We start from the raw sequence: 19,250 nt of genomic DNA, 5'->3' as shown, positions 1-19,250 counted from the left end.
GCAAAAGATACTGGCCATTGTTGAATTCCCACTCTTACAAGGACTTTTTTTTCACCCTGCAATTTTGGGATGCTATTGTCAGAAACTATCCGCAGTCTTGGAAGTCTCTGGAGGTGTTAATCCTTTCATACTCATCTTCAATGCTTTTTTGGTATTTGTGATATAGGGAACTTCTCTGGATACATAGCTGAGATCTGTTTGATGCACAGGGCAGGCCACGCTCTTGTGTTGTATTTAGTGTTACACTGAACAGAACCAAAGGCAGGGGGACAGTCAGGAATTAGACACCAGAGGTCCAGATTTTAAATTAACAGCATGATCAGGACACCTCCATGGATTTGGTCAGACAACGCTGCTGAGGCCACGCTACTGATTGCATTTGTACTCCACAGTCCTGAAGTCACAGGTCATGTTCCTAACCTTTATAACAAAACAGAAAAAAAAAAAAAAAAAGTATTTCTGAAAGCCAAGGGAAACCCTGCAAAAAGGTGTTGCCCCCCGTTATTTCTGATGGCTCTTGGAATTGCCTGAAGCTCTACTTACTATAACACAGCCCTACTCTATCTAAAATTTCATTTTATGGCTCCTGTGGACAGGCTTAAAATTCACTGTGCTGTTACTGCTGTTACTTAAACTCTACAATGAGTTTAAGTACCTTGATAAGTAAGAATGTTGTTGCCTTGTAATTTTGCTCATTCTATGTGGAGGTTTCACATTGTGATGGTTTTAGTACACTGAAAAACAAAGTGATAAAGTTATTACTACTATAACAGCATTTCTGAGATTTATGATGATAAAAACACTTTGCTAAGATTTTAACTGGTAACAAGCATGCCCTGATTAACAGAATTAATTTCCTCCATGATCAAAACACAGCGTGTCCTTTATAATAGGACTATCAAATGTTCAACTCTCAGTAAACACATTTTATGCTGTAGGATTATTTTTTAATCTGATTCAGTCCTGAAGAGAGTGTGCAAGATGAAGGATGGAAGAGGCAGGAGAGCCAAAAGCAGGAAGGGTAACAGACTAAGAGAGAAGTCCACTGCAGCAATGTCCCTGTTTTAATTATGCAGAAGGAGGGGTGGAAAAGAGAAAAGAAAAAAAACCAACAGAAGATAAGAGTTACCATCCTGCTTCAACAACAAAAACAAATGCCTACACTTAGGGTAGAAGCAGTACTTCCAAGAAGTCACTTAAAGTCCAAGAAGCCTAACATTGCCAAGTGGTGGACTCGATGACCTTAAAAGTCTTTTCCAACCTAAATGATCCTATGATTCTGTTATACAATGCTATTTTAAATGCTGGGGTGAATTCTTGGAAGTACTGCTTCTACCCTAAATGTTTTCAGCAACAGACTTGTTGGCTGGGTGTGGGGATGGAGTGGTGGATGATCAAGTCTGTCTGTATAGAGTCTTTGGTCAAACTCCTGCCTGCCAAAGAACTCTTTCTGTAAACCACATCTCCATGGAAGATATTTTGAGCTGTGTACTCCTCAACATAATTTTATTCAGTAGCTGCATCTGTGACAGAGCCAGGGTCTGTTTCATGTCCTGTAATAATGCTTTCTCCACAACTTTATCATGTGGAGAAATAGACAGAATATTATGAACAGAAAACAACAAAAAATGCTTGAGGGCACAGATATGACCACATAAGTGCAACTGTGATCAACTTAATTCTGGTAAGGAATTGCTCTCAATTTTATCTCTCAAGAAATTCACCAATTACAAAGATATAAAGAGTGCCAAGCTGGGATGCGCATCCTTTTACAATAGTGCAGCTGAGTATGCACTTCTATAAAATATACATATAGGTGTATAGACTTCTAAGCCTACATGCTGCATGATGCCATCTGACCACCTCCTTGTTTGGTGGAAACTGCAATTTGTGCTTTAATTTAAGAGACAATGTTTTTACCCGGCTTAAGTTCAGATAATGGCAGTGGAATTGAACTATGTCTGTATTTCATATGTTATTTTATAGTAATTACAGTCTAGTGTGGCAGTGGTATAGCTTTTCTACAGCACTGTAGAGAAAGAATAATGCAAGATAGGATACTTTCATAATTCACATTCAACTGAATGTATTATAATTTGTATATTTAAAACACAGAATAGTTTGCTTACAGTAACACAGTTCTTAACAAAAGACTTGTGCTCCCTAGGAAACACTGTCTGAAAGTACTTTCCTTTCAATACTGTGCTGGTTTTGGCTGGGATAGAGTTAATTTTCTTCGCAGTAGCTAGTATGGGGCTAAGTTTTGGATTTGTGCTGGAAACAGTGCTGATAACACAGGGATGTTTTTGTTCTGGCTGAGCAGTGCTTACCCAGCGCCAAGGCCTTTTCTGCTCCTCACCCCACCCCACCAGCGAGCAGGCTGGGGGTGCACAAGGAGTTGGGAGGGGACACAGCCGGGACAGCTGACCCCAGCTGACCCAAGGGATATTCCAGACCATATGACATCATGTTCAGTATATAAAGCTGGGGGAAGAAGAAGGAAAGGGGAGGGGATGTTCAGAGTGATGGTGTTTGTCTTCCCAAGTAACCCTTACGCGTGATGGAGCCCTGCTTTCCTGGAGATGGCTGAACACCTGCCTGCCCACGGGAAGTGGTGAATGAATTCCCTGTTTTGCTTTGCTTGCACGTGTGGCTTTTGCTTTGCCTGTTAAACTGTCTTTATCTCAACCCACGAGTGTTCTCACTTTTACCCTTCTGATTCTCTCCCCCATCTCACTGTGAAGGAGGTGAGTGAGCAGTTGCATGGTGCTTAGTTGCTGGCTGGGGTTGAACCACGACAAACACCAATTCAGTGATATTTATTCTAGTACATTCCAATATTAAAAAAAAAATTGCAGCAGAACAACACTAGCTCTGAGTTCTCATCTCCAATTTACGTTGGTGTAAATTCCGAGTCTCTCATTTGACACTGTATACAATATAACCTTTCAATCTCCTTCCTCCCACAGTAACAGCCATTATCCCTTGTCTTGTCTTTCTCCACTTCAGAATAAGGTCACTCTAACATTAGGTCTAACAAGAAATACGATGTATTTTCATTGATTTGTATTGTCACTGATTACCCCTTCATGTTATATAGTGATCTGTATAGTAAAGGACATTCTATGTTGTCATGCAAAGCCAGTCTTAAGGAACAGATTCTGCACCCCAGGCTCCCTCAGTTTATTTATAAGGTCTTGCTTTTTAGAAAATGAGCTTTCTGACAATAGCCTTGAAAATATTTACCATAATTAATCGATCACTAGAACTGAATATTTGACACTAGTGTAGAATTTTTTCCCTGTTTTTCCCCAGAGACTAGTGTTTTTTCATAGTCTTGTTTAGAGATTGGATCCTCCAGGGTCAGGAAAAAGAGACCATTTTGTCATTTGATTATTGGAAATATCTCAGTTTAATTTACAACAGAATATCGTAAACTCATTCCATCCTGGTAGGACAGTGACTGTTAGAGAATCTCTACAAGTGTGTAACCAGACCATCACTGGCATTTATTGTGGTTTTACTGCAAAAATTGTCAATTAGAAGAGGACCATGAAGTGGAAAACAACTGCTGAGTATCATTCCTTGGCATTTTTTTTCCATGTTCAATTTTTCAGATTCTGACTTGCTACATCCTCTGAAAAAAAGAAGAAACTGAATTCCACTTCTAAGACGGGGCACTAAGAGTAAATGAATGATTGCCTCCCACCCAATTTCTATTACATATATTTGGGATGATGCATATCTCAATAGACTTTCTCAGGATTTGCTAGATATTCATGTCCATAGAGGTGTGTTTGCGATAGAGATTAAGTTCTTATAGCTGTGTTAAGTAACAAGAAAGCGCATGTAGGGCAATCTGAAAATGCACACTTCAAATAAGCTAGAAGGTAAAGCAAGTCACTTTTCTATATTTGATTAGCAATTAATAAAGTTGCTACCTTATTCTGCCAGAATACTTCAAAACTAGTCCTTCATTATCACTAAAGACTTTAACTTGAAAATAAACTGCAGTAGATTTATTGCATATCTGTGCTGTGTACTATTTTCTAGATTGTGCCTTGTGCCTGTTAGTTCAGCTTCTGCAGAATGTAGGTTTTTGAGACTTAAACTGATCAATACCTACTCGAGGTCTTCAAAGCCTCTTTGGATTTGTGGTTGATATCAGTGGAACAGGGACAAAAAAATGCTTAAGTACAGCAGCGAGATAGATGAATTCATACAGAAAAGAAATCAGAGAGATCCATCTGAAACTCTGTGCTGCCTGAGTTTGAGTTGCTGTAAGTATTCACAATCGTTGAAGACAGAAATTGGGTTTAAAAACAAAAATAGTTGATTTATAGAGGGATCATACTTCTGAGGTACAAGAACTGGGACACAATTGCTTGTATTCAGGAGTCGTAGAGTATGACGTTGATGGAGCTCATAATCCTCAGTACAAGAGGGCCTTATACCTGTGAAGAAGAAATAGTGGTTTCTCATTCATCCATCTCCATATATTTATTTACTCTTTCCATCCTGTTTTTCCTTTCCCCCCACTATTCTATTTCATCCTCCTTTTTCTCCTCCCATTTTCCATATACATTAATGATTTGCCTGTTTACAAATATTTTTGCAAGTGAACAGAGAATGAAAGATCTGTATCAAGCTGCTTGCTTTATTTTTCTTGTTTCTTATTTTAAAATATAGAGGAAATTATAGAATGGGGAATTAGAAAATGCCAGAAAAATGTGTATCTCAAGCATTGGGATAGTTGTGCTCTTTGAGAAATAGCATGTGTTCATATAGTTAAGAGCTGAGTTTTAATTCATATGTTCCAGAGTTTAGGCTATATGTGAATTCCCTTCTTTTGGAGTACTGGGGCGGGGTGGGGGGAGGAGGGGGTTGTATACATAATTTCAACAACAGCCAACCCCCCCCCCCCCCCCGAAGTCCCCCAAACCCCAACCTAAAAACCACCCAAAACCCACAGGAAAAAAGCAAGAATTACTTATCTTGTTTTCCAAACCCATCCTGAAAATCAGGGAAATGATTTGCTTAAAGTTCTCCACAAGATTTCACCTCTAGGCTTAAAACAATCGTGAAGATTTTAATTGATAATGTAATTGTTTTAGAAAGTTGCTGGTCACTCACAACAGGGCTTTAGACTGAAAGTGTCATGTCAACCATAACTAAAATAAAAACAACTGGTGAATAACCTCTTTCTGGTAAGAATAAATTAAAAGAACAAATCCATACCATTATGTGGACAATACAAAATACTCAGCTGGAAGATTATCCTCACTGGTGAAGAATCCTTCCAAAAAAGAAACTTGATCAGGAACCCCTGTATACTATGGAAGTGGATTGTTTATCAACCTAAAGGAAAATGTACTTGGGGGTGGACGGGGAACAGGAAGGTGATGATGTTTGGGAAGGTGATGATGTTTGTTTATTTGCTGCTTTTGGTCGTTTCTGAGTTATATAAAAAGCAGTTTTAATTATAGTTTCTGAAAGAGCATGTTTTATAGCTCTCTCAGACCTTAACATTTTACTCTAACTGGACAGTCTGAACTAGTTGGTCTTGTATTCAGATAATGTTTCTTCATTGGTGACACTGTGTGGTTTAATTTTCCACTATTTTAGACTAGGTATGAAAGCCTTGTATTTCATTTATGTACACACTAAGAGACCTGCATCGTTCACTTGGAATTTTTATCTTCTATATCCTTGGAAATTTGCTAATATTTTTTTGTTGTTTTTTTTTAATTTCTCAAAAACATATTGGGGTTTACTGCCAAACATAACAAATCTCACTGTAAGAAGCAACTGAGACAGAAAGCTGTAAATGTTTGAAAGAGAAATTTTAAAAGGAAATGGAATTTCCAAATCAGCTACATTATTACTCAGCAAAAATTGCACCAAGGCAAAGCATAAGCAAATATACATGTAACTGTATTATTACATGTAACTTATTACCACAAGCTTATAAAGACATTCCAACCTTCCTTCAGACTTTCCCTACTGACATTCTTCAGTGCCTATTTCCCTTCACTTGCCTGCATTTTTCCCAGTTTTTGCAATTTCCTCCTCTCTAGCCCTTTCACTGCTTTCTCTTCACAGCTGCCGTTGTTCCATAGATTGGTAACTCTGTCGTGCTGTCGGCAGCCAAGCAAACTCTTCACTTCCTTGCCTCCTGCAGTAGAAAATGTGAGAGTCCTTATAAAAAATTTCCTCCATGCTTGTTGCATTTACTTACCATAGCACCAAACAGTTAAGCAGGCCTTCCCCTCCTAATGGAAATAAGAGTATGTAGTTACACAGAAGTAGCAGGTCTTGAAGCATTATCAGAATTTGTAATGCGTTTTTCTTTCAGTGAAGCATATTAAAAGAAAACAATAGCATATTGGTCCCAAAGTGCTTTTGAACTTACTCTACCCTCTGTTCTTTGTCCTGTTCCTAGGGGCAAGTGTGGCAAACAGCAGATTTCATCCTTTTATCATCTGGTTCTCTGAGCCTCAGAATAAAACTGATCACCACAGCTGCAATAAATAAAGTGTCTATTCAATAAGTTGTGATGCCAAATATTATTCAACATTCTTCTGGCCGGGCACAGACTCTGATGGAAAACAGCACATCTCACTTATTGCCTTTTTCCTTGCAACTAAAATTGCTGAGTAATCAGTGGATGCCAGATATGGGAAAGCAGAATGTGAATAATGCCAATTTGCTTGGTTTTGTTTACACTTACTATTTAAAACAAAAATTCCTATAGCAATATGGCTTTCATTAATTATGAGCACAGGCAACGTGTTAACAATATCAGTCTTGAAGCCTGTGAGAAATATGATTTTATGTATCTACCTGTTCTGTCATAGTGCATGATTTCTAATATCTCTTTTGTTCATGTCCAGACATTTTTATGCAGCATTTGATTGGATATACATCTCATGGACTATATAGCACATTCTCTGATAGAAACCTAAATAGTTCAGTTCTAGCATTTGGGAATACACTGTACTTTTCTCTGACTTAATGGTTCAGCCTTTTTGACTACCATGCAAGGAGAAAAATGATAGTGTGAATCATTTGGTTAAAATTGTTGCAGTCCAAAAGTACTTGTTTTAAATGCATTCTTTCTGAATTTTTTTTTTTTAAAGTTCTGTTGTGGTTTTTTTTTCTCTTTGTTTTCTTTTTCTAGGCTGAGGTTCAGCTATGCTATCTGGAAGCACAAAGAGATGCTGTTGAACAGATGTCCTTAAAGCTGTACAGTGAGCAGTACAACACTAGTAGCAAGCGAAAGGAAGAGTTTGCTGATATGTCAAAAGTTCACACAGTGGGAAGTAATGGGTAGGGAACTATTCTTTTTGTTGTTTTATTCTCACTGATCTGTATTTTTTTTTACATGATATACTTTTTCTTACTTCTAGTTAACCAGGATTTTTCTTCCTAGGCCAAGAGGCAGGGGAAAACTCTCTCTCTATATTTATTTTTTTCATATATGAATGCAAAAAATATTGGGTTCTGGGTAATTTATCCAAATTGTGGTTTGTTCATAGGACTACTTAACATTATTTAATAGCAATCCATCGTTTTGATTTAAAAAAATGTAATGTGTCCTTTTGCTTCAGGCTTTTATCCTCCAATGGCTTCATATCTTTTGATTTCTTAGCATCTTCCAAGGAAGCATCTTTATAATGTATTTATACCCCTGCAAGACAATTCTCTGTAATCGTTATTCTACTAGTGACTAGGAAATATGAATATGAAGCCATTTGCTTATAGTTCACCATTTCAAATATCCCAGTTTTGTACTTTTCTAGAAAGCTTTAATTTTAACTGTTTTCCCTTGACTTGGTCTTCTCAGTCTGTTTTTTAATAAATGTAAACATACACAGCCCCACACATACATATTTTATATTTGTAAGTGTATATATAAAAGCACTCTTTTTTAATAGTTTGAGCAAAGAATCTTGGACAAATTAATCACTGGACTATGCTAAAGTGAAATCTTGCTGCCCATCCCTTTTTCACAGCCAAGAAAACTTGTAGGTCTGATTTAAGGGTTTTTCTTGAAGGTATTTTGAAAACCATATCTTCCCAACTGCTAGCTCCCCTAAGTGAACATAAGAACGTACCTGTGAGTTCATAACAGTGTGGGGCAAAAGCAGTTCAAAGGAGCCAACTATTGTTCATTGTTTGAGTACACCCTCACCCTGATAGAAGTTTTCTTGTAACCAGTAAACACAGTAGAACTTTTGCCTGCAGTTTCCTATGCAAGGAAAGTCATTGACCAAGGTGTTCATGAGTTCTTTTTCTCCAGAACTTCCTTTTCCAATTGTTAACTCAATGTCAAGGTCTTGGAAACACAGTTTTATTAAATTACTGACTGTAAAGATAAATGAACCTTGTAAACATCCCCTCTTATTATACGGAAAGATGACTGTTTTAGAAAAGTTGATGTGGGCTAATTATGTAGGATTACTGAGATCTTGATTACATATGCAGAAATCTGTCAGATTCTCAAACACGCCAGTGCAGCTAGTGCCAACCATAAAAATAATTTGTTCAGAATTGGTGTGTACGTGTATATAAAGGTGCACTGGGAGCTACATATTCAAAAACAGCTTCTAATTTTGCAGCCACAGTTGAATGTGAGCAAGACTTAAGGTTGGAATTTTGTGGGGGACATAAGAGAGTAAGGCATCAACAAACATTTGATTTTATTGAGGATAGGGGACATAAAGCTTTAAGCCTCATGAAAAAAAACCAGTTTATAACTCTACATACCATATATGTAAAGCAAATAGGCTCTTACATGTACTTGTTTGCACTCATAATTACATGCTTATTACTGGGACTGGTAACCTACTAGTGTTCCCTACCTTTTCTGTGCTGTGGCCACCTTTCTGGGCCCTTATAGCCATCCCAGCCCTTAGAGGCTCAACAGTGGCTTAAGGGCCCCAAGGACCTGAAGGAGACAAATACAATACCATGTATTTAGCCATTACAGAAATCACGGTGGGCTGAATTCAGATGGAAAACTTCCAGTTGAACCAGTCTGAGGTATTGTATTGAACACTGTGGAAATGCCTTTCAGCTATTTGAAAATACAGTTGATACATTTCCCTACTACATAAAAAATGTGGACCAAAAAACTGTGGACAGAAATTCCACAGCAGGATGACCTAGCTAGAGACTGAGATCTCTACAGAGGAGGGGCCATTTGCATAACTGGGAAAATTAGGGTATCTATCCATTAGCTGTTGTGGAAGTCTGGCCTAAGAGAAAGAAGAGTGAGAACAAGAGTTCTTGTAGATGGAGAATTGTTTATATAGCGGGGGGAAATACTTGGGAGGTAGCTTTGTGCAGGCAGCTAAACTGAGATAGGTAAAGTAGTATCTGCAGATGGGGTGATATAAGTCGGTGTGTAAAGAACAGATTTCCTGCAGAACGACACTCCTGTTACAACAGCGATAGAGCGGGCTTACATGTATCTGCATGAAAATGGCTAAAGTAAAAGAGAAGAGAATGAATATCCACTGCAGGAGAACACCAGCTAGCCAGGCAGCAAGTGGTAACCGAGAGTAGTTGAGAGTAGCTGCAAAATATTACAGCAAGTCTGGCTGGAAATATTGCATCCCCTCAAAACTGGGGAGAAGTTTATACAGGTACTATTGGGAGTTATGGATACGATATTTACACAACATGAAGGCCAGATCCTGGGATCCTGTCATCACCTAGTATTGGGCCTTCATGAATGAGGCTTTGAGATAAATGCATTAGAGGTGGCTTCAAGTATGCACTGAATATAAGGCAATTTTAAAGCTGTTAAGGTCAGAACTCTGATTTCACCCATATCCTCCTAATAAAAACCTATGAAAGGAGTTCCAAAAAATGATGACCCAGAAACTTGGAAGAATTTTTTGTCTGGCTGAATTTTTTTGGTAGGCATACCAGTGTGTTTACAGTACTTCTAAATACCATGTGAGTTATGCCATCAAAGAAATAACACAAACTGGAAGTGTGTGTTAAACATGGGGAAAAAGGCTGATGGAAATAGCTTCACATTCCTTTTTATTTATTAATGCCACAGACGAACTGGTTTTCTCATGAGAAAGGTGCTCATGAATTTTCATTCAAAATAATAAATTGATGTCCACATTTTAAGAAATATGTTTAGGGTTCAAGGGATTAGACGTGCAACTCTGCATATCTGATTCCCTGTTTACCAAGATAAAATATACTTCTTAATGTCATTTTAGTTATTATGTAGCTAATGGTTTTAGCTTATTAACCAACAAACCTACATTAAGGAAGCTATAGTTACCTGCCCTTTAACTAATATTACAGCATTCTTGTTGGCAATGTTTGGGTACTTTTAATGGGGGAATATTTTTTTGCAATAAACAGATGACCTAATTTATTCTTTTTTTAGCCGTTGGTGGATTTGGATAATCAACCAAAATTAAATCTTTTCTATAGTTCTTGCATCTGTGACACATCAGTATTTCAGAAGTTATGCTTTCCCCAATTCTGCCTGTGGCAATATGAAAAAAAAAAAAGATCTGCTAAGCCCAGAAAAAATAGAATCTGAATAAAAAAGCAATATTCAATATACTACAGAAATACTGACAGGTACATTTTAGTCTTAACCTGTCACTGATCCTACAATTGCTGGATTTCCTGAATATCTTTTTAACGGCTTAGTAACTTACGTACTCTTCCAAACAGTAATTTGATAGTAATCAGTAGATCCATCCATTTAGATGTGAGGCATACATTTTAAAAACAAAGCTTTTTTTTTTTTTTTCCTTTCTAATATCATAGTTATTTTAGAACAATTAAAAATATTGCAATCAATTTTTTTTTTTTAAATTGATGATGCTTTGTAGGCTGACTTCACTAACTTTAGGCTCAGGCAAATAACTGCCATAGACAGTTTGCTTAGAAATGCTCCCAGATGACTTTATTTTACAGCAGAAAACCAAAAAAGAGAATAGACACAGTATGTAAACTATGGGGGTAAAAAAATCCCTGTTACATCTTGCATCCCTTCCTGGTCTTTTTCCAGTGAATCCCGTTTCTCTCACTCTTCGTTTTGGCTTGAGTTCCTGCTTAGAACTTAGCTAGAAATCAAAATGTTTAGCTGTTTCCTATTGCTTATCTGGGTTTTAGAAAGGTCAGGGAAAAGTGCTTTTATGTATCTTTAAAGGATCGTTTCATTCTATTACACCAATAAACAGACCAGTTTGGACTGTAACTAAGATGAGGTTCTATAGACACAAAGCAGGTGTTTGAATCCAGCACATCTTGTTTCCCATCATCTTCATATCTTAATTTAGATTTTTCACTGGTGCAAACCATCCAAGTCCAACTGAATTTGTACCAATTTACAGGACATGAAATCTAGCCTCTTATATCATAAAATATATGTTTTAATAACTGCCTGTCAGTTTTATGACTTTGGATAATATTTGGATAAGATGGAAGGGAAAAAAATGAGCAGTAGATACTGAAGATTTAGAATGGTTATACTGCTTTCTGAGGAAGGGATAAAGATTCAGTATCACTGCAAATATACCATTCAAAATGGAGTTTAGTTTTATTTTAGTTTCAAAATGATATCTGAGTCAAATACCTCCTGAAACAGGAGAAAAGCCCTGAACTCCAAATGAAACTATTATATTTCAACAATAGTAACTTGCCCTTTTATGCTTGCTCTTCTTTATAATAGCATCATTGCTTACCTTCTCAGGGCAGCAGGCAATTTTAAGTAAGTGCACCTCATAAATTATTGAGTAAAAGTATACTAAGTACAGTGGATTAAACTAAACAGTTACTTCAGAAGCAGGAATCAACACTTGTGCATTATACAAGACTTCCTTTGTTGTCAACTCATTGAAAATAGTACCACAGAAGGGAAATGCTTTCTTCTCTCTTGCTTGCTTTCTTGCAGAAAGACAGTTCTACTTGTCACAACTTTATCTATAAGCTTTCAAAATTACCATGCATATGGTGCTCTAGCTAATAACAACTGAAACTGCAATAGTATTAATAACATTAAAAACATGTTTAGTTTATTGTTTCTCTGTTGAAATACTGCTAATTTTTTTAATGGCATTGCTAAAAAAGTTGCTAATAATTGGAGAAATTAGCTTTAGTGGAACATGCACTATTGTTTCATCAATATGGGTTTTTTTGATACTACTGACAAGGCTTTTGTTAGTTCCAATTTTGCAAGTTTGAAGATCCCTTTTCAAGGGGTATCTTTTTGACGAATGTGCAGTTTTCCAGCATGTACCTTCTGTCTTGTATCACAGTGTTTTAGAAGAATCTATGCTTTACTTATTCACTAGGCTTTCAATAGAGAATCACATTAATCCTTTTAAGCTCCTTATTCTAATGATTTATTTTGTTGAAAACCGTAGTGATCCTCCTTTGAATTTTAATGATTGCTGGCTATTCAAGGATTCATTGTTTTGACTTCCTGTCCTTACCTTTGTTTCTTACATGTCTGTAGGGAACACCTGTCTAATACTGTATCTGGCCTTAGTTCTCACTGGCTTACCATATTCACTCAAGCCTATCTTAAGGCGTTAAGTTGAAACGCTAGCTACTCATCCATGAAAATAAACGTAGGAAATTTACAGAGATAGGCAGATAGACAGCAGAGGGATGGCTGAATGGATTGAGTCATTTTTTCGATGAAAATAATATTTTTATACAAACTATATCAAGATGATTGTTGCAAAGTTTGCTCAATATAAAATCAGCACTTTAAAAACCATTAAACAACAACATCTATGGGGGATTTCTATTTCAAAATTTTTGAAGCAAATGCAGTATGCCAACAGTTGTCAGGATTTGGCATCAGCCGCTGAATTTAGGTCATGGCACTGGCTTAAATTGGATTTCAGTTTTCATTTTCATCCACTCTGTATAAATACAGAATGTCTCTTTAGAAATATAACTAGGAACATCATGAGTTTTCAAGAATATATTATTCTAATACAAGATTTTAACAACTACACAGTATTTATGCATAATACATTTTGTTCCTTATCTACAGCCTTTTGGACTTTGATTCAGAATACCAGGAGCTCTGGGATTGGCTGATTGACATGGAATCCATCGTGATGGACAGCCATGACCTGATGATGTCAGAGGAGCAGCAGCAGCATCTTTACAAGGTTAGCGCTACCGTTACTGCCTTTACCTAGCTATAGAAGATCTGATTAGCTTGACAAGTCTTTCTCTCACAGGATATCGCTGCGTTCATTGTATGTATCATGGTGTCTATTAGAATTCCCTTCCCTGTCCCCAACCTCATTTCCATCCCCTGTGCGCTGACAGGCTGCACCGACATCATAATTGCAAGAAAGTTCCCTTTATCACATTCTATTTGGTGTAATTCTATAGAAGGACAAAGATTTGTCTTCAAGATGAATAGAAATAAATGAAACTGCATTAATAAATAGACTGAAACAAAATGAAGGAAAAAAATGAAATGGTAGCATTTAACAAAATGTGTTTTGATTGGAGCTTTCAGCTGGATTTTTATCCACCTTTCAGACCTCATCTGGGAAGAAAGAAATTTGCCTTGATTTTGGTTTGCTGCTGCCAGGATACAGGACTCTTCCAATTTAATTTTTATTAGTTATACATAAAGCAGACATTGTCATGTTAAGTCATCACCCTTGCTTGTGATTTCAGCAAAATGATTTTGAACTTGCATATTGATTATAGGGTCTTCGTCTAACATATACATATATATATACACACATGCATATGGTTTCTCTTATTTGTCATAGCAACCTTAGCCCAGAAGCTTTATCACTTATTTAGATAGACAATACTTTTAAGAAGTTCCCAAAAACGTGTGATTTGATCCTAAAATTGATTCAGGCTTCACTGTGTGTCTGAGAAGCTGTAGTCTACGGGTCTGAGGGGTGGTGGGGGAAAGAAAGGAGGGGCTTTCCACAGAAATATCAGGCTGCAGTAAATCTTCCTCATTTAGGCAATTTTTATTGGAGTAATTCTGACAGTTGTCATCCTTGAATTGCTTTGAGCATATGGCATATTTCAAAGAGCAGATTGTGAATCATAAAAAATAAAATTAATAACTAACCACAGAATCAGCAACAGTATAATGACAAGAAACAACTACCCTCTAGCTTTTTTTATTTCTTACCAAATAAATGGTACATTCAAGGTCAAATAGAAGTTGTTTTCTTTCTTCTGTGATTGCATGATTTGATAATTTCTGAAATACAATTTATTTCTTCTTGCTTTGGCATCGTAATTTCTTGATGGTCTTCTTGCATTTTATTCTTTCTAATTTTAGTCCTTTTATTTAAAATACCCAGTGAGAAAGGGTTGTCACGTGAGTTAAAATATGCTTATAAATGGAAATATGGTTCAGATCCAAACTATTTTAGGCTGCAAGTGAGTTTAATTCAGTGGCCTCCATTTCTTGCTTTGACAGTAATTTCTTATTTTTGCTAATGTCTTTTTCCTAACTTTCTAAATACTTAATCAGACTTAATCACACATTAACACTCCTGGCCTTGGCTAGGCTCAGAAGTAAACAATGTCAGAAATGGGTAAAAAGTTTCTTGTGAATCTAAAATAAGGTGTTTTGGTAGTGCCTGTCCATGTAAGACCAGCTTGTACCATGCCTAATATAACCACTAGTTTTAGTCATAGACTAAAAAAATCAATAAACATAAATTTTAAGGAAACAATCCATCCATCAATATGAAAAGGAGCAAAGCTTAAGCAGCCAGCCCAAGTATTTTAGGTGCTATTTAGGATACTTCCCTTTCTGATATCAAAATGTAACCATTAAGAATAATTATAGATGGTAAGGCTGGGATAATAATGCATGGTGAGAAGAATAAAAGAGGGCAGCAATTTAAGAATTAGTTTGCATTACAGTATGGCGGCAAAATGAGGAATACTGTATATTCAAAATGGGATGTAATAGTTTCTTAATATTATGAAATTCTGTATTATGATAGGCATGACACTTCTGAAAGCAGAAAGTTTGTGCCAGAGAGAGTAGCTGAGTCGGTAGTCTGTGCAACACAGAGAAGCCAGCACTGCTTCCAAAGCACAGGCAGCTTATTTGTTCTGCAGTTTCTGCAGGGAGGTCATCTGCTAATTAATAGACCCCCCATCTCAAAACTACCTGTCTGGTCACTGCAAAACCACTTGAAGAAGGGTAGAAACAGACTGCCTGCCCTCCCACAGCGAATATTGTCTGCATATACCTTTCTAGTGAAAGCAGCAAGCAAATTGTTAAGGATTGAAGGAAAGACTTAGCTAGAAATGTGGAGTTGGGTTAAGAGATGACTAAGCGAGTGTCCATATAAAGCAGGAGTATTTGCAGGTGATGTAAAAAGCTTGAGTGCATAGAATTAAGATCTGTTAGCCTTTCAAAAAAAAAACAACAAAAAAAAAAACAAACCAAAACCCAAACCCCAACCCAAAAACCGCCTCCCGAAGAAGTGTTGAAAGCCCCATAATTTCAGACATTTAAAAGTAGACAAAAGAAAACGTTAGCAAATGTAATTGAGGGAACATTTCTGCACTAGCAAAGGAGAGATCAGATAAATCACTCGGTCTTTATCATCCTTAATTGCAGACATTTGTGTAACAATGAATCATGCCCTCAAAACCAGTATTAATAGTTTTATAAAACTAGCCTAGTAAACCTCTCATCTAATCGATAGCGACACCCTTTTTGTTTGGAGGCTCTTAGACAGAGTCGTGGATGGTCTAGTGCTCACAGCTAAGGGGCAGGAACGCTGCCTATGCTTCACAGGGAGCACAGCCATTCTGGTCTGTAGGGAGAGAAATCGTAAAGAGAAATTCAGGCAGCTATTATTAGCACAATTCCTCAATGATGTGGGGTGTTACAAAAACACAGGTCTTGCTTTAGTTACTCTTTATCAGTTACAACTTCCAATGTGAACCTGTTAATTGCACTCTCTGCATTTTGGTGGCTTCTCCTAAACCCACAGATCCTTCTTCTCAGTTATTGAGCTGACAAGTAATTGCACCTCTGAGCCAGCTCAGCAAGCCGCCTCTGCCAGGGAGCCTGCTGTAGTATCACTATTACCAACAGTAATCATTGCCCCTAAGGAGTCTATGAATGGGCAGGAGCAATGATAAAACAGGTAAATCGGAAGGCAAAAGCATACATTAAAGCAGCATAACGTAATATATAAATGCTAAAATTGCATATGGGAAAATAAAATATATTTTCATGGTTAGACTATTTTCCCAGTACTCTATTTTCAGATTTAATATAGATTTAAATCAACTCTCAGCTTAATTTTGTTTTGTAATATTCCGGGAGCTTCATAGTTTTTTATTAGGATCCTTATTATCTCTCTTTAACTAGGTTTTATTTTGCCCTTAATATAACAGGAGCAGCACAGCCGTATTTTTTTTAAACTCTGAATATGTATGTATGACTTTCTCTGGATTTCCTAGATTTTAGTGCAAAGATTTACAAAAAAGGAAAACTATTCTTCCTCACTATGCTCCCCCATAGCCCTAAATGATTTCAGCTTTACAGTCTTATACTATTTAATGATTTTGAAAATCAACTAGTGTTTGATAAAATGGCAGCCACGGAATGAATTGCTGAAAGTTTATTTGTCCTCTAATGCTTTATCTATTAACTAAGAAAAAATTAAAAGGAGCATTTCCATGTTTTTGGACTCTTGCTTCTTTGTACTGCTGTAATAGCTCAGTTTAATGCCAAATGTATCATGTTTATTTCATTTTAATCTACTGCATGTGAGCCTGATCTCATAAGCTCTAAGTACACAGAACTTGCATTGACTTCAGCTGTATTCATATGCCGTTACTGGAGGATCAAACCCAAAGAATTTAAACTCTGCTAATTAGCCCTTTAGTGGGAACTTGAGTAATTCTGTACCTTGAATGTTCAAAAATGAAGCAAATCAGTATTTACTGGAACTGTGGAGATTAGAAATGAGTATACTAGGCAGAAACGTTAATGATAATTCTTTCCATTTTCCTCAGAAGATTAATTGCAAAACTTAATTGTGTTAGATTAAAACCCCATTTAAATAAGTACAGTATGATTGTTAAAATTGTTAGTATGTTCAGAATAAAATTAACTAAACTTTTAAAAATATCAAATAAAAGAAATTATATTTTTCTGTCCGATTACAAGTGATGTATGATGTTTTTAATAGAAACTGCATAAGCCCTAAGTCTTGCACTAGTAAGTCTTCAGCAATGATGGTCATGATAGATGGAAAAAGACCCTTATGTAGTAGTGCAAAGACTTTGAAAACATTTCGTTGGCACGCCTTTTGAACAGGTTAACTGCTAAACTATTCATCAAAGGGAAGCGATGCACTGTATTAAATAGCATGAAAATGCACATCAAAAGCTAAGGCTACCTTTAAAACAACAGTTGAGGGGAAAAAACTCTCGCGGCAGTTTTTGTTTCCCTCCTGGAAGCTATCCCTCCTCGGAAGGTGCAGTTCGTTTTCTCCTCTGGGTGTGCTGCTGCTCCATTGTGCCTTTTGCTCTGGCTCAGTGTGCTCTGGCCCTGAGTGGATCAAACAAACCGTGGTGAAAGTTTCCCTCATTTGCATCGCTTCTAGACAGCCTTGTCGTACTCTTTGCTGACAGGAAATCACTGTCTTTGTCACCTTTTTTCAGTGATCTCCTTTTGGCAGAGATTGGCCATGTGACCAGGATTAATCACAACAACAGTTCTGGCTCAGAACTCAATGACATGTTTTCCTCAGCACTTCAATAATGGTGTAGAGGAGTCAGTAGGAAATGACTACATTAATTTCAGAGTGAAAAGATAATTAACACTTAAGGACTAGTGCTATAACCTATGGAGCTATTATTCAAATTAAAACTAATTTATTGCAAACTTGTGGAAAAAAAAAAAAAAACACAACACAAAAAAACCCCAAACCAAACTAAAAAACCCCGTCCTTTAATGCAACTGTTAAAATAATCTTTACAAGAGTCCTCCAGTTTAAAAAGAAGCACAAACTATATTTAACACGGTAATATAAATACATAAAAACTTAGACATTTGAAACTGGAGGCTGAAGTATGTAAAGTGCTTACTTAGATGATATGAATAGGATACTGGCAAACAAAAGCAGCAGTGTGCTCCTAGAATGCTGTGCTTCAAGGAGTTTCCTTGGCAACAGAAATGCAGTTCCAAAAGTAGACAGAACTTTCCTCAGAAAACATACTATTAATAACAACCTTCCGGAACAACTTGGAACAATTTGACTACTTGGCAATAATAATGCCAAGTGTTCTGCAAATTAATCTAACACATAACAGTTATATGTTTCTCTTGCCCATAATTCTCCTGAACTGGGGGACTGAGTTCTCTGCTGTTAGAGGATACAAATGTGCAAAGCGGTTCCAAATGCTGCACAGAGAGAGGGCTCAAATAGCAGCAGCCTATAACGATCAATTAATGTGCTTCATATCATTTTAACTTGTAAAACAGATTAGTTTAATTGGATTACTTTGTTCTATTTAAAACAAGTCCTGCGTACCTACTGAAGCCACATTGTAGTTCAGTCTTTATTTCAAGCAGATTTTCCGTATAAAGAAAACTTATTAAAAGATTAACAGCCTGTAGAGTGATATATTTGGACAATATGCTTAGGGGATTGGTTATAAACTGGAAAACGTGAAGATTTTTGCTCCTGCGCTGCATATTCTACATGGTCCGGGATGTCTTCTGCCTGTCTGGTAATCTGTCAGTGCCTGCATGGAGCTGCTAAAACAGTCAGTGGGAGATGATCATCATCACTTCGGAGAAAGCTCTCAGCACACTGCAGGATTGAGCCCCTTGTAGGTAGTAACTACTAATCTGCTATGCATGCAGTATTTTTAGATATGTCATCATTTCTGTATGAGCCAGGAGAATAAACTAATTTCAGATTTGCCTTGCCAATAGGAATCATTAGAATTCCACTAAAGGCCATAAGTTTACCAGACAGGAAAGGTAGGCTGTGCTACTACCTTGGCTTTTCCTGAATTCTTAGATCTAAAGGTTAAAAGTAATCAATATCTCATTGTGCAGCCTGATAATAAGTAATAACCATGATGTTAAAATCTAAATGATTGCAGATAGCACTTAGGTGCGTTGACCCATTTGGAAGGGCTTTTTAATTACAATCAGAATAGTCATTATAGTTTGCTAATAAACTTTTAGGCTACCTTGCAAAAATCACCAC

The 19,250-nt window shown here is 36.8% G+C and overlaps 1 protein-coding gene across 6 annotated transcripts in view; it reads left to right on the top strand.

Annotated features, from left to right (window-relative positions):
• Nucleotides 1-19,250, top strand: part of AKAP6 (A-kinase anchoring protein 6) — a 299,893-nt gene that overhangs the window by 196,162 nt on the left and 84,481 nt on the right. For all 6 annotated transcript variants that reach the window (XM_029999554.1, XM_041120194.1, XM_029999563.1 and 3 more), the window contains 2 exons: nucleotides 7,181-7,329; nucleotides 13,052-13,172. In XM_029999554.1, the coding sequence (XP_029855414.1) occupies nucleotides 7,181-7,329; nucleotides 13,052-13,172 (270 nt within the window). The remainder of the gene's footprint in view (nucleotides 1-7,180; nucleotides 7,330-13,051; nucleotides 13,173-19,250) is intronic.

Source organism: Aquila chrysaetos, chromosome 2 (genome assembly GCF_900496995.4).
Source record: "Aquila chrysaetos chrysaetos chromosome 2, bAquChr1.4, whole genome shotgun sequence".
NCBI classification, from domain to species: domain Eukaryota; kingdom Metazoa; phylum Chordata; class Aves; order Accipitriformes; family Accipitridae; genus Aquila; species Aquila chrysaetos.
The sequence above is the reverse complement of the archived record's forward strand: the minus strand, read 5'-3'. Positions and strand labels throughout refer to the sequence as shown.